Below are 16,607 nucleotides of genomic sequence, written 5' to 3' on the forward strand. Positions count from 1 at the left end.
GGACTACAAAGGAATTGTAGCTTTACATCAGTTCCTTTGATTCTAAATTCCTATTGGGAGAAAGGATAAGAAGACGTGGACTGCAGGAGTAAAGGGATGAGGAAAACTGATGTTAACTGGTCTGACCTAAAGAGTACGTGTGTGTTTTCTGGACCCATTCTTCCTTCCTTTAACCAAAGCAGACACACTTTAAATTGCTTTATGTAATAGGAGAAATTATAGAAAGAAAAGGTTGAGGTTAGGCTCTTAAAGGGTATATACCTACATCTGGAGCTGATAAGAGAAACTGGAAAATTAGTCATCAGGCATGAAGCCAAAAACCAGGAAAGTACAGTACGATCAGTGGAGGAGAGCATTTGAATAGGAGTGAGTGGTCAACAGTATCATGCTGAAGAAAAGTAGAGAAGAAGGCTCCTTTGTTTGATAAACACAATGTATAACCTTATACACACACATGCACTTATTCATGCATTACACTGCAGGAGTTGAGGTTTTTTGTTTGAGGAAGATTAGCCCTGAGCTAACATCTGTTGCCAATTCTCCTCTTTCTTACTGAGGAAGATTGGCCCTGGGCTAACATCCATGCCCATCTTCCTCTACTTTATATGGGATGCTGCCACAGCATGGCTTGATAAGCAGTGGGTAGGTCCGCACCCGGGATCAGAACCTGCAAACCCCAGGCCGCCACAGTAGAGCATGTAAACTTAACCGCTGCGCCACCAGGCTGGCCCCAAGAGCTGAGTTTTATACAGTTTTAAGAACAAAGAATAAGTTACTCACATGGCATACATACGGCCTGAAAGCTGCCAACATAATTTGGTCCTAGTTCATAAATGGTAGTTACATTTGAAGGAGGTAAAACTTCTTCTAGAAAATGTGTGGGTCCCAGGCGCCAAACCAACGAAGCAATTTGGCGTTGGGCAGGTGGAGTACCAATGTACGCATACACGGTGCTAACCACTGGTGGGTTTACAGAACCCGAACCCCCAGGAGTACTGTGGACATAATGAAGCTATAAAGAAAATGGAAGCAAACGTGTGAGATATGACAAAAAAACACTTTCATCAGAAAAATAACCACTTTTTGTGTATATTTTCATTATCCCAAGGTTATACAACTTTACAAATGTACAGAAGCAGTTGGGCTGAGAAACATGAGGGCAAGCCGAGATTCTGGAACGTGATGTGGGAATTGGAAATTTGTTAGACAACTCTCTAATACAGTTAAACCACCTAATGCTAGAAAGGGCAACAATCAAATATAGGGATATTGTTACTGTCTGGTTGGTTTACATATCAAATTAACAACGTTTCTATGAAATTTTCAGGTTGATATAAAAACAGAGCTTTCCAACTATGGAATTCAAGCAGTCTTGAAATTAGCTATGTTACCTTCAATGCAAGTCTGTTAAATAAAATTATTCATGAAAAGTGTTTTATAACGGGTAAAGTGCTATAAAAATACTAGAAAAATGAAGTCTGTTATATGTTATAATTTATACACACATTTTAATCTCAATGTAAAATACATTTTCGAATTTCAAATTACACTACTGTTTACTGACAAGGTGCTTAAATTATCATTCAATTCATTTACAATAAATATATAATTCAAGTATAAGAGATAAGGAAATCAAGTTGCTTCCTGTGGTATAGGCAGCTCTTTCACTGCTAGATAGAATGAGGGACGTTTCCACTAATTGTTTTGTCATAACATTGTCCTCGCTTCAGATCACATCTATTACTCCTGAGGATGTTAATAGCATGAGTGTGAAGACCAACATGTGACCTGAAGCTGGTTTCACAGGACTGACTTCTCACAGGCACAGTGATGATCATAAGGGGAAGATATCAAGAATAAATCTCCTACCTCTCAATTCTAGAAGCTGAGGGCACTTTATTTTCAATAATACTAAAAATAACGAAGCAGCAACCTACTAAGAACCTACAAACCCATTTCAAATGCAATCTTACATACAAAGAAAATAAATGACTGTCCCCAGAGTACATTTTAGGGTTTATCATTGTGAGACACAATGTCACAATAAGATATCATTAAGGAAGGAAATGTATTCAAAGAAGCTGTCAATTTCACTGCTTTTAAACTTTAATTCACAGAAAAGGACAAACTTTGCCTTTGCTGCTTCTTTCAAGTGATGTCACTATACAAATGGATACTATCTTTTAGAAGTTAAAGAATGTTAAGAGCTTGCTAGCTGAGTTCTGTAGAAAGTAGCTAGCAGCATTTATCCTGATTCAAAAAAGGAACATCTCCTGATTTTTTACTGGTTACTTCAACTCTCTTGCCTCTCTTCCGAATACTGCAGCATAGCTATCTAGGGTAATATTTATACACTCACTTATTCAACAAAAAATGATGGAAAACACCTAGTATTATTATCAGGGACTAATCCAGGTGATCTGAAAACAAAGATGAATAAAAACAACTCCAGCTCTAAAGGAATACAGAATCTACTGGACTGTACACAATAATAACAATGAAGAGACAAAACAGTGCGTTTACGGTTTATTTAGGCATCCTTCAACTGGTTTCTCTATTGTGAAAAAGCACTTAGCAACCTGGCTCAAGCACTGACATATTCTCTAACTTTAGTACCTGTAACCCCTCCTTTCTATTCTTCTCTAATAAAGTGATAAGAATTAGCCAGCCACATGACTCTAAGATATGGTTCACAAGGGTACTGAAGGTCAATTTAAAATTAAGACAGCAATTAAAAAAATACCCCTGCAAACACACACACCCCTAAACTATCTTATAAAGCAGGGTGAGATTTACAAGCACAAGTATGCTTACCTTCACAGTGTTAACAAGCTGTCCATCAATATAGAGGGCCACAGTACTGTTTTTCAGCATGCCTTTGCTCATCACCAGAACCAGATGATGCCACTGTCCCTCAACTATAAGTTCTCCACATCGAAAGCGCGCACAGCATGGGAGAATCTCATAAAAAGAAGATTCTTCACTAAAATCATCAACTAAAATAAAGAAGGGAAATAAAAAACTCATCTTTCTCATTCTAACAATTATTCATATCTAGATATCTTGACTTTATGTCAAAATAATATGATGATGTAAATGAAAACACCCTATTCATTCAATAACTTCATCTGTTGTCATTTGTGCTATGAAGTAAATTCCTACTCCTAGCGACCCTGTGTACAGCAGAGCAGAACCCTGCCTGGTCTTTTTGTGCCTTCCTCTCACCTTGTGGGCTATATCAGACAATGCTCTGCTGCTATTCATAGGGTTTTCACGGCCAATTTTTTCAGAAGTGGGTGGCCAGCTCCTTCTTCCTAGTCTGTCTTAGTCTGGAAGCTTCAAGGAAACCTGTCCACCATGGGTGACCCTGCTGGTATTTGAAATACTAGTGGCATAGCTTTCAGCATCACAGCAATGCACAGCTGCCACAGTATGACAACTGACAGATGGGTGGTGTGGTTTCCTGATGGGAAAGTGAACCCAGGCCATGGTGGTGAGAGCACCAAATCTTAACCACTAGACCACAGGGGCTGGCCAACTTTATCTGTAGTAAGAAGTAAAACCTGGGATATATTTTGCTTTCTTCTGCTCAAACTACACACAGTTACAACCAAATAAAGTTATAATAGCTAATAAAAAATAAAATAAAGTTATAACAGACAACAAAAAGAGACTAGTTGATTACTACCTGTCATGGTCTGTTATTAAAGGTCTTTTTAAATTCCAGTTTGACATGCATTTGATTACAGCATTGGTTGAACCAAGAAAATTTAAAATTTTACTCTTGCTATATGCTCTGTTCAATGACACAAAGGGGCAACTATCTGTTCTCAGTCTGTGGTTGTACCAGCCTGACCCTTGCCCAACAACGGGTAGCAAGGAGGCGACGTATGGAGTGGAAAGGTATTTATTTGCTGATCCAAGTTCCCTGCTTCCCCAGACGGCTTTGGTGACTTGACCACATTCTGCAATCACTTCCTGACCCAGTCTGGCTTCCCTCTGCTACCCAGTATGTTGCCGGATCACATTAGGAGATAAGGGGTTAATATTAATTTAATCTTAATGTTAAGCTAATTAAAAACTAATTTACCTTTTCTAAGTATTCAAGAAGGGGTGGACAGCAGCAGCAATCCAGATGTTAAAAACTCATTCCCTCCCCCTTAAAAAAATTTTTAAAAAGAGCTAATCTATAAGCATGTAACTTTAAGCAGACCCATCATTTTTCAGTATAAGCACATACAACTAAATATACTGAAAGTTAAAAGTTTAAATTATATGAAGAAAGAACTACAAATAAAATATTAATTTACATTTTTAGAATCTTAAAATGTCTGCATATACCGAAATGCCAAGATTTATTTTAAATTGACAATTCAGAATACACATCTGCTGATGAGTTAAGACTACTACAAGGCAGAATCTTCTCCATAGGTGACCTAATAACAGGAACAAAACTGAATTAACTAGGCGAAAAGCAGGGTTAAATAGCTTTGAAAGGTCTAGTGTTATGAACCAAGAGATGTGAAATAAAAGATAAAACGTACAGGCGAAACCAGGAACTCTTCCCTCTCCCTTCCCTGGTTAATAGACTGAATCTTCTTGAGGATTGTAGAATATTATTGCTTATGAAATTTTCTGCGAGTTTCACATTTTGACTCAGGCTTAAACTAAGACATATCCAGCACTCAGTGGTGCACAGGGTATCTTGGTGAAGCAACTGGTTTCCAACAACTCTCAATTACCTAGGCATCTTAATGGGCTACAGCAGTTCAGAGGATGGATCCTTGCAGTAGTAACATCATATATATTACTAATGTATATGTTACTATAATTTCTCGTGATACATGGACTATGTAATTGCAAATTACATTTTAGTGAAAATGATAGAGTTACAAAATATTTCCCTAGTTTAATAAATATCCCTAGACCTACTCCTTAACGTTTTCCATTAAATTCTATCCTCTTTCCAAACTCTCCATTATTATTCATTTTTCTCATTGTTTCCCTTTCAAGCCATCCATATTTCTTTTCCTTTATTCTTCTTTCTTCTCATTTATTCATTTATATTTTTAAATAATATTTGTGGGCCTAAGATGTGCTAGGCACTGTTTTAGGTGGCAGGGCTGCCTGGTTTATAAAGATGATAACATTGTGTGTGGGAGCTTACAGTTCTAGTAGGGTCGACAGACAAAAACAAAGAATTAAAATCTATGAAGTCCAAATAAGTGATAAAGAATACTAAACAAGGGCTATGACAGTGGGCACAGGGAGGAAGGGAAGATTCAAGAAATATTACGAAGGAATAATACAGTAAGCCTTGCAGAAGGGGTGGTATTTTCAAGGTTGACCTGAGGTTTCTAGCTGGGCTAACTGGTAGTGGGGGTGTCATTTACCAAGACAGGAAAATAGAAGGAGATGTAGGTTTACAAAGAAGAAACGTTACAGTCTGAGTTGTTTACAGGAAGACTATTCATATGAAGATGTCTAATATGCAGCTTAAATATGAGGACAAAGCCCGGGACACAAATAAAAAAATTCAATTTCAGAGTCCAGGATAAAAAAATTTTATCCCTGAGTCCCTGGGATAAAAAGACCTAAAGCTAACAGAAACGGAAGATTTTTTCTCACAAAGGACAGGTTGAGTACAAAGCCTAAGACGAAACCTTGGCGAATACTAATTTTAAGGGGAAAAGGGAAGAGAAAGCTGTTGAAGGAAATTACAAAGCAGAGGTCAGAGAAATAGTGAAAGAACAAGAGTGGGTATCCCAAATTGCAAGACTGGAGACAGTTTTAATTAGGAGGAAAATATCAACAGGATCAAATGCCACAAATAAAGTGTCCTAACAAGAATTTTAAAGCAGTTACTATGTTGACGCCTAACTCTGTGTTAGTCATGATGAAGAACACTAAGACAAGAAGCCTTACAATCTAATTGAGGAGCTAACATTGATATTCAATTAAGATTTGAATACCAACCACATGTGAAGCAATATGTGGTATTTTATTTAGTTAGTGAAAAGATAGAATTAGAAGGTGATAAAAAAGAGGTATATTTATGCTTATATATTATATATTATGTATATTTATGCTTATATATATATAATTACACATCATACAAATGCTTATATTCAAAGCAAAGAAAATTCAGTAAACTGAGATTTATATTTTATTTTATTTACATCACTTAGGAAGATCTTTGTGAATGTCTTGAGTTTGAAGTTCTATTGTACAGCAGAGTAACATTATGGCATGTTGGAGGGAATTAGGGAAATAGGATTATTAAATGGTCTTGAGGGTAAGCAATGGATAAAGTAATTAAAAGGTTATTGTGTCTAGCACAGAGTGGCACATATGGTAGGCAGGTGCTCAATGAATATTCATTAGTTCAGCAGAATTCACAGCCAATGAAAATCCTGACTAAAATACATCAAACAAGCAACCTGTTTCCTAGCAAAAGCTGCGATTTCTTGGCAAGCAGAGATTAATTCTTATTTTAGGAACTCTCTCCACTGTTTTCTATCTAATTCTTTTTTGAAAGTTCCTTAAAATTCACTGGTAAACAATATTCAAGATTTCATATAACCTGTTCTATAATAATTTAAACTGAAAAATAATTACCAGCGGGACCTTTAAAAATGAATATTAAAATAAAGTTTAATACTTTTAATAATCACAAGAAGCAAAAAGACAGATACTGACCATAGTTCTGGAGTAGTTCCTCTTTGGTGGACACAATGAGGGATCGGTCTTTTGCTGATAGAACTACGGCAAGGCACACGTAATGCTGCTCAGAAGAATTTGCTCGGCGCACAATAGTTAGGAGTCTGACAGGGTGGTTATTTGGAGGAGAACTAAAATGTTCAATACAAAACCAGCTAGAGTAGCTTAAGCCAGATGGAGGGGGGAAGAATCTTTCACCTAAAGTAAAAATAGAAAAATAACAATGGAAAAGTTTATATTGACTCAAATTTACATTTAAAAAGATGTCAAAAAAAGCAACAAACTCTAAATAAAATATAATCTACTGAGAAAAAGAATCTCATAAGCAAAGAAAAGTAATATTTACCAGAGCCAATGCCGCTGACCACAGCCCCATCAGCAAGGCCTGTTGTGACGGCATTGTTTGTAGGGGCATTATGAGGGGCCAAACTGGGCAGGAACAGGCAGCTATTAGAGAAAAGACAATGTACACATTACAGATCAACTGCTTTCTTCTCGTATCACTATGCACTTACCACACTGAAATAAACTGCCATTATTTAAGGGTTACTAGAGATAAGAGATCATAGAATAAATCTGGATGCCTAACAAAGTCCTTCCCTTCTTTTAATTACGTAAGAATATCAAAAGATATACTTTAAAAATCTCTAAGAGCATCATTTTTAATTTAAATTTTTTAAAACTCAAAGTGTAATTTGCATATGGTAAAATGCACCAATGTATAACCCTGTTCAAGACATTGGAACAATTTCATCACTGCAGAAAAATTCCCTTGTGCCCCAAAGTGAGTCACTCTCCTCTGTTACCACTGTCCTGATTACTTTTGCCTATTCTCAAATATGTTTTAATCCACTGTTTGATAATAACCCGTGACAATGTTCTTAAAACACAATTTATAGTTTTAGATCAATGTATAAGAATCCCACAAACAGCTAGTATAGACATAGATCTATTCTCTTAGCATTTGTGCCCATTTTGAGGCTGATAGATTTCATAAACTCGTCTAGATTCTCTATAGATTATTGTTGCTTCTGCTACTATAGCCTTTTCTGCCACTTGAAAGTATTTACTCATTTCAAGTGACAGTCACTGAGTATTTATAATGTATAAGATACTCAAGCTACATAATTTGAAGGAAAAGATGAGGATAAAACCCAAAGAGCTTTTAATCTAATTTTAATTTGCATATTAGCTAAAAATTTATTGTATTAAATCAGAGGTTGGCAAATATTTTCTGGAGAGGGCCAGACCACAAATATTTTAGGCTTTGCAGACTAGACAGTCTCTGTCACAACTACTCAACTCTGTCACTCAAGAATGAAAGCAACCATAGACAATACATACATGAAGTGAGAGTGGCTGTGCTACAATAAAAACTTTATTTACAAAAAAAAAAGTCACAAAAACAGATTTGGATCAGATCTGGATCATCCTTAGACTGCTGACTCCTATACCATATCAATTTATTCTGTATAATGAATAATTAAAATAATTAAATCTAAAAATCTTAAAATAACATGTTCAAAGAACTCAATGATCTGAAAATATATAGTATATAGCATATTTTAATCAAGTAGATTTAAAACCAAAGATCTGTTCGTCAGAGGCAAGTATGAGGGATAAAATAATAATATAAGGCTTGGCTACTTCACAAATTCCTTACCCAAACCCTTCAAGGGATGAGTCAAATTCAACAAAAGCTGGAGTAACTGAGGATCCATGCAGTCTGATGTCATGTGGGGTTGTCATGGAGACCAGACATTTCACCCTGGTCAGGGGCACAGTACTTCCTTCTGCAGATTTTACCAGGCTCTTGCTTATCCGGTAATGGTTATCTTCATGCAAGCTGAAAACATTATCAGAGCCCAGACCTTCCATAGATGTGACCATACTACCTATAAGTCAAAGAAAATCTCTTGGGAAAAATATGTAGATTTCTAAAATAATGACTTTACAAGGCTGATTTAGTTTTAAATACCACTCTTCAGTTTTAATACACAATAATTTTACTTTTAAATACCAAAGCTATTATCCAGTTTTAATGTACTCTATCCTCATTTTTAAACTTAAATTGTACGTTTTTTTACTTACTTCTAAGTAATAAACACATTGCAGAAATGTTGGAAACTAGAGAGTACAAACAAGAATAAAAATCACCAATAACCACTATCCAAGTCACAGTTATAGTGAAATTTAATTCTAAATTAAAGTTAATGTTTACAAAAACCAGATTATACTTTTATTTCAAAAAATTGTTTATTATTTTTCTTTGAGAAGAAAGCAAAATATTCTCGAAGCATTATAATGGAAAGAAACAGGTCATCTTTCTTATGAAAAAAAAATCAGAGATAAATAGCAGACACTTGCTTCTCCCATTTTCTCCTCATTTTTAATTCTTCCCTTACAACTATTAAAATTAAACAGGCGATCACAAAAGTACCTGAATTTAAAAATTCCTATATACATGTAAATGATAAGAACTCAAGAATGAAAAGACAAATATTAAACAAACTGTTCTGTTCTATTTTTCAGGAATACATTACAAATCTAATGGACAAAATATTCCCTCTCAAGATAAACTACATGAATGTAACTGTTTCTCTCTTAAATGTGCTAAATATTCAGGCAACCAAAGAATATTTCAATATTCTCTTAGGAAAAGGAACTATTTTTGTTTCTACTCTTTGCAAAGGAAATCACAACTCAATTCTAAAGAACTGTGTAAAGTACAAAAACAACAATAACAAATATATATATATATCTAGGGGATGTATATTAATTGATATGAAAAACTGCAATACTTCCTGTTTTCCAATAAAACTGTGTTGGAAATCAAAACATCTTAAAGTTTCCAAACACAGCATTCACTAACCACTGAATTTACAGGAGGAAAAATTAAGATTGAAATAATGGTTGAAGGTTGTTTTATCTCTCTGATTTGCACCTGAAAACAAAGTGTTGAACTGAATGATCACTACGTCCTTTCAGAGCAGCCATTCTACTTTTCTAAGTTTTAATTCTTTCCTGCTTCACTAGTAATGGTCACTTCAATCCATCAAAACAAATGCCTTATCATTCCGGCTAACAATGATACAAAATGAATTGTAAGGTAAAAAACCAACAAAACCACTGCATTAACATGGGGAGGAAATCCAGTGCAACTGAGCTCTCTACTGAGAACATTCTCTCCACAGCTCTTGAGGAGATGGAATCAGTTGCTTCTCCCTGGTCTGTGCCAGACTGGGAGGCAGCGCCCATATTCTGCTAACCTCCCATCATCGTTCCATCAGCCTAATGCAAAAACTCCTCCTCCTTGGAGGCTCCTCATCAGCATTACTATCACACACCTCACTAAGAAACCGCCCATCTGCTATTGTTGGCATTTCATTTTCAGTCCCCTCTCTGTATTAGTTCTTGCCAGGGTACTGTCAAGGATGTCAAGGTCCACACGAACAACCCATCTGACACCTCACTTCTAGTTCTACGACCGCCTTTCCTCCAATGAGCTTCGCCTCTACTTCACTCCAAAGCCACTCTCTGGGCACAGTCCTTTTCTTTGCTTGTTTCACTGCTCCAATTTTGACCGCCATTATCCCACCCCATTCCTCCAGTTCTCTCATTCCTTTGCTCTCACTACATTTGCTTTTTGGCCTAAGCACTTTTCTCCAGTCCAGTGATCTATCTTTTCTGCCAGCCTATCACTAGCTGCTTGGCTTCACTTCTTTCCCTAACCAGCCTATACTCCTCGGTGTATCTCTTCAACTACTTTTATCAGTATTTTCAATTTCCTGTCCTCGGTGTCCTCCTGCAACAGCTGTCACACAAACCCACAGCCTGTAGTGATCCAATCAACCACTCTTGAGCCCAGGCAGCAAGGCTACTTAAAACAGGCAAAGAAATTGTGAATCTTCTGAGAAAGAGCCACTCCCTCTTGCAAGCTAAGGGTTATTCTGCACATTATTCTCATATCTTCTGGATCTTGCTTACATCAATGACTCCTTCTACCTCCAACTGTTCCCTTCTTCAGTCAATTAACCACATCTTGCATTTCTCCATTTAAATAACAACAAACAACAACAACAAACCTTTCTCTTTCCTTTCTTTCACAAACTTCTTGAAATAATATTCATCCCCTACATGATTTTCATATAAAATAAGCCAAAAAAGGTAACTTCAAAGGTCAACTTACTTCTCATCTCTGGCTCATAACTCAGTGAACTTGGTTTGTGGACCCTATACTGTTTTAGCAGTTTTTTGTCCCATGCACCACAATTTAATGGACTTGCCAAACGCAAAAACTCCCTAAAGAAGAAAAAAGTAGAGTTATTCCTTATATAATTCATAAGCCAAACACACAAAGAATGGGATTTAATGAGCTATAACAGACTAGTTAAAATATAAAAGAAATCCAAATAGTTATTATAAATAATATACAATGCTAATTTTACATTTTAATCACCAAGCACAGACTATTGTGAAGGGCTAGAAAATGAAATCCGAGGCGCATGTTCTCCTGCACTGTGATGCACAGAAACACAGTGAATTGTCGAGGAGTTATAGTAATAAGTCATTCATTCCAGTCATTTATGGCATCATGTAAAAGAAAAAAAAAAAGAAAAAGGATAGAATACTTCTACAGCAGACAAAACCCAAAATTTAAAATGCAGGTACCCTTTGCCAGTTTTTCCTGTAGAATTTGATATGCAATTAGTTTATAACTGATGGCTTATCAGCAGCAAGGCACCTGTATGACCTGTGACCTTTTCTTCTGGGAATTCCTTCATTGTGAAAACTGAGCACGTCCAGATGGCTGATTTCCATTGCTTACTCTGTTCATCTAACTAGGCAGTATAAGATATTTAGTAAAATACTAGTATTAGGTCTGAGACAGTCTACTTTTAAAGTAGATGACCAAAAAGGATTAGGAGAAAATCTCCATGCTATTTTCAATATTTTAGGTCTCTGAATATATCTATAAGATGATGGACAAAGTGAGTACACAGTATGTCTTATTCATCTTGATATTATCAAGGCCTAGCATGTGGCCTAGTACAAAACTGTTCACCAAATATTTACTACATGGGTTTTTCTTATCCATCATTAGTTTGGAGTTAGTTAAAAAATATAAATTACGGATCAAGTTCAACCATTTTTAAGAAAGTTCCTAAAAGTTTTATGAAAAAGGAGTACTTTAACAGCAGAAAAAAAATTGTCTTGTAAAGAGAGCTGCTTATAGTCCGAAAGTGATAAAATATATGACTGCATTTTTGTAAGGAGGAACAAGATGATTTATATAGTAAATCTGTGTGGCTAGTAATTTCAAGGAAAATATTTTTTAAAATATTTCATCCCCAAAACACAGTGCACTATTTCTCTTCCAGGGCCGGCCCCATGGCTTAGCGGTTAAGTGCACGCGCTCCACTACTGGCGGCCCGGGTTCGGATCCCGGGCACGCACTGACGCACCGCTTCTCCAGCCATGCTGAGGCCGTGTCCCACATACAGCAACTAGAAGGATGTGCGGCTATGACATACAACTATCTACTGGGGCTTTGGGGGGAAAAAGAAAAAAAGGAGGTGGATTGGCAATAGATGTTAGCTCAGAGCCGGTCTTACTCAGCAAAAAGAGGAGGATTAGCACGGATGTTAGCTCAGGGCTGATCTTCCTCACAAAAAAAATTAAAAAATAAAAAAATATTTCTCTTCCATTAAAAAAGGTCATTTAAAATATATATGTATTTCTTGAATGGTTGGACTGTGGAAGGTACATCCATACCATGGAATATAACTCAGCAATAAAAAGAAACAAATTATCGATACATAACGATTTGGATGTATATCAAAGGTATAAGTGAAAAAAGCCAATCTCAAAAGGTCACATATCGTAGGATTTCATTTATATAATGACAAAATTATCAAAGTGACAAAATTATGGAAATGGAGAACAGATTAGTGGTTTCCAGGGTTTATGGATGTAGGGGTTGGAGGAGTGGGTATCACAATAAAACGGTAGCACTTAGGGAGATCTTTTTCATGTCTTGATTGTGTAGTGGTTACATAAATCTACAAGTGATAAATAACAGCAAACTACAGCATACATGGATACATTGTACCAATGTCAGTTTCTTGGTTTTGATGTTGTACTACAGTTACATAAGATGTAACCACTGGAGGAAATTGGGTGAAGGGGACACAGAACCCCTCTGATCTATCTTTACAACTTTCTCTGAATCTATAAAAAAAATATTTCTTAAAAGAATTCTTACATATAAAAAGTTCTTAAATACAAAGTAGATGCAAGTCACATAAATGTAACATGACTTTATTTTTGAAGGAAAATGAGAGTTTGCTAGATTCAAGTGGAAGAAATAACCAAAGGACAGAAACATCCTTTGTTTACTAATAACTAGATGTACCTGTTTATAAGTCCTATATTTTGAGCATTTTGCCAATTTTAGTTGTGCTTTGGTTTTGCCCACAGATAACTGAATGTACACCTATTAAAACGAGAACTCTTGAATATAAAGACTTCGGGAACTGCCACTACTAATCGTGGCCCATTCGAATGTGAAAAAGAGAACGTACTGACCTCAGCACCATGGGCTCCAGGGCCTGAGAGGCCAACCGTTCAAACATCCGCTGGAGGGGCGGGTGCAGCGAGTGGTCCTCGTCAGCCAGCGCAGCACTGCAGCGCTGCAGCAATCGTGCGTGAAGACCAGCTTCACACATGACCTGCTGGTTTCTTTCTGTGTGCACCAGGGATTGTAAAATATTTGCCACGGCAAGTTGAAGGTCCAAAGCATGCTAAAGTTAACAAAGAAATCCATGCCACAGGGCATTCTTAGTAAGACAGGTGCTAGTTCTCTCCACATGAAGCACACCTTTTAATATAAGGTCTCTACATGCTTCAAATTACACTCAGATGAATTATGTAGCTGGCTTAGAGTGATATAGTTAACTCCAGACCAGGGCTAGGCAAACATTCCCTATCTTCATTTCGCTAGAAGCATACCCAGCTGGACTCTGTTCTCTTCTAAGTCTTTCATATTACTTGACTATATAACTAACAGTATTTTTATTTTTATAGAAATAGTGGGTGTAAAGTCTTTTTCATGTGGGTAAATAACTAGTTTAAAGGAATGCCTATTGTTTACTGTTGTGACACTTTAGCCCTTAGAGGCCACACAACATTTTAAGAAAATTAGTCACCCAAACTCAAGTTCACCCAAACTCTTGCATGCTACAAGTCAAAACAGATAAATAGCCTCAAAGTGGTATCTCTGGTCATTTTTCTTTCTGTACTATTTATTAACAATTTCCACTGCTGAGTAGCATTTACAAGAAGAAACAGAATTAATTTCAGCACCAGAAGTAACCGTCTTGGTTGCATTTGTAACAAATGAATTGTACTCTAAAACATACATATCTATCATTCATTAAGAAAGTTAAGATTCAACAGAGAAATCCTGTTTTTTCCTTTATCTACTTTAGCATGTGATATGGAACTGTTCCACCACACTGTCTTTCTTGGCCCCACTCCCTTGCTCATGCAATCACTCACATCCTTTCACTCATTAAAGACGGGAAGGAACCAACATATCCAAGCTTACTTCTGGCTGTGTCACTGACCCAACAGAGGCCAGCAGGTCCAGCATAGCAAGCATGGCCCCAGGGTGGATGATGACGGCATCAGCACTCTGGAGAGATGGAGCTGCCACGTGTAGTTTCAGGTCAGCATTTTTAGGAGGGTAAATGGGGGGAGTTGAAACAGAATGATATGCATGCCTATAAAAAAGAAAGAAGGGTAATTGGGTATTTAATTCCAAGCACATTCTTTGTTCATTTTCTTCATCTTTTGTTATCTTTATCCGCTGATAAGCAAAAATCCTTGTAATTCAGGGAAGGGTTACAAAACACCTTAAGGTTGGGATATAAAAAAGCAATATATTACCAATTCCTAATAAGTCACATATAGACAATTCACCTATCAATTCTTCTAGGCTTTTATTTGTCTTTACCATTCACTGTTTGCATCATTTCATTACAGAATGGCACCTGTACCAGAAGATGTAAACAGTGAAATCACAGTGATTCAAAACTCTAGGAAAGGAGACGGTTCTGAAAATATGTGATGAAAGAGCAAGTTAAATTAAATCCCTCAATGAGAACAGATTGTTTTATTTTGAAATCCCCTATGTGTTTTAACCTTTCCTTAAACCATGGGTAACATAATCAAGAACTAACAGGATCAAAGTGGCCTCCTCTATAACCAGGTCAACCGAGGCAGGGTACGCTCAGAATCTCGGCTATCTGAGCATAAATATACAAAGCATCAAGGGAGTTTTCCTTCAGTTTATTTGGAACCACATTCACCTTTTGCATTACCCCTCTTCTACTGAAAGCATTCATCGCAATGTTTAAAAACTTAGAAGGCATATTTTACTTAACAAGCTTCAATGAGGTAGAAAGCCAGCCATGCCCTGAATATACAACATTTCTTCTCATCAATGATCTCCACTTTCTAGTTCATACTATTATTCTTCTACAATTCATGAGTTTTGCACATTTTGTATCTTGGCACTAGGCAACAGATGCTTGTGGCTTCAGCCTATGGAAGCTCTTTGTTCCAATGAATCCGTTTCAGCATAACGTGTCTAACGCTGAGCTCTGTCACTAGGAGCAGTGCAGTTTCAGCTCTGGCACAAGAGCAGCTTGGGAAACAGATGCTTTAAGTCAGTGATTTAGTAGCAAAGAATTGGCACTGCCGTGTTTTTTTTTTTTTTTTTTTTAAAGTCCCATTCTCCTTTTAACAGAGATTCTAGGAAGGTACTCAGCTTCACTTATAAAAAAGCACATGGGCTCTCCTAGTTTATTTAAAGTCAGCATATCCTCCACCCACTCATGTTTCCACTCCCTGTTTTATTGCTGTGTTTCTTCAGAAAGATTTAATTTCTAAACCTACTAAGAAAGATTTCTAAACACTTATTACCAATAGGTATCCTCCTCCTATGCTGCTCCCTTTATTCTTTAAAATATTGGATCCATCTAGAAAAAAAAGATTATAATACCTCCATCGTGTAACAGGAATTCCAAACCACTGAATTAAGAAATTTCATTAAAACTGTTTTCATTACATACAAAAAATAACTCAGATTTGAGAAAAACATAAGATTCTAATAGTGTATTTTAATTATAGGCCTTCTGAAATTATTTCTGAGTTGTCAGACTTACTACAGATTTGAACTTAAATTATGAATATACCCAGGAAGAAGACTTTATATCTTTGGAAACCAAACTCTCTACTAATATATAACTATTAGAGTAGTAAACATTTTTTATCTTATTCTGATATAGGAACTGCATTCATTCTTCTCAAACTAGAAAAATATTGCAATCACTGTAGAAATCTAAAACATGGTATTCATTAACTAAAATTAGGTCTATTTTAATAGGCATTATATAATATTAATTCTTACTTACTAAGTCACTTAAAGTATCACCACAGGTATTACCACTTTTTAAATTTAGAGATTATAGTAAGTTTATTAAATGGATAATTCCCAAGCAAGAACTACCCATTTGCAAAGACAGGAGAAAATGACATTTCAAAATTTACTTAATTTTTATGTTGCAGTTACTTTTAAAATTTACCGAAATTGCTACTTAATATTTCAATCTAAATTGTCATATACACTTAAGACTCATCTAGCTCTTTTGGGACTATACACAAATATTTAAATTCCGAATTTGCTTTGCCTTGTGTACTAAGTAATGGATACCATGTTTGAATGATAACTAGTACTCGCCACTTTTTCTCCCTTGCAGATACATTCTGTATTTTGTTTTCACTTCCTCTAAATCTGATTAAATACTGTTTAGCTATAATTC

The 16,607-nt window shown here is 36.2% G+C and overlaps 1 protein-coding gene across 13 annotated transcripts in view; it reads right to left on the reverse strand.

The window, feature by feature from the left end:
- WDFY3 (WD repeat and FYVE domain containing 3) overlaps positions 1-16,607 on the reverse strand; it is a 256,639-nt gene that overhangs the window by 98,513 nt on the left and 141,519 nt on the right. For all 13 annotated transcript variants that reach the window (XM_087434534.1, XM_087434532.1, XM_087434530.1 and 10 more), the window contains 8 exons: positions 14,330-14,504; positions 13,309-13,523; positions 10,910-11,022; positions 8,384-8,615; positions 7,067-7,167; positions 6,700-6,918; positions 2,815-2,996; positions 781-1,012 (listed from right to left, as the gene is read on the reverse strand). In XM_087434534.1, coding sequence (XP_087290660.1) covers positions 781-1,012; positions 2,815-2,996; positions 6,700-6,918; positions 7,067-7,167; positions 8,384-8,615; positions 10,910-11,022; positions 13,309-13,523; positions 14,330-14,504 — 1,469 coding nt within the window. The remainder of the gene's footprint in view (positions 1-780; positions 1,013-2,814; positions 2,997-6,699; positions 6,919-7,066; positions 7,168-8,383; positions 8,616-10,909; positions 11,023-13,308; positions 13,524-14,329; positions 14,505-16,607) is intronic.

Source organism: Ceratotherium simum, chromosome 8, assembly GCF_057802395.1.
Source record: "Ceratotherium simum simum isolate JZ-2026a chromosome 8, ASM5780239v1, whole genome shotgun sequence".
In the NCBI taxonomy this organism is placed as follows: Eukaryota; Metazoa; Chordata; class Mammalia; order Perissodactyla; family Rhinocerotidae; genus Ceratotherium; species Ceratotherium simum.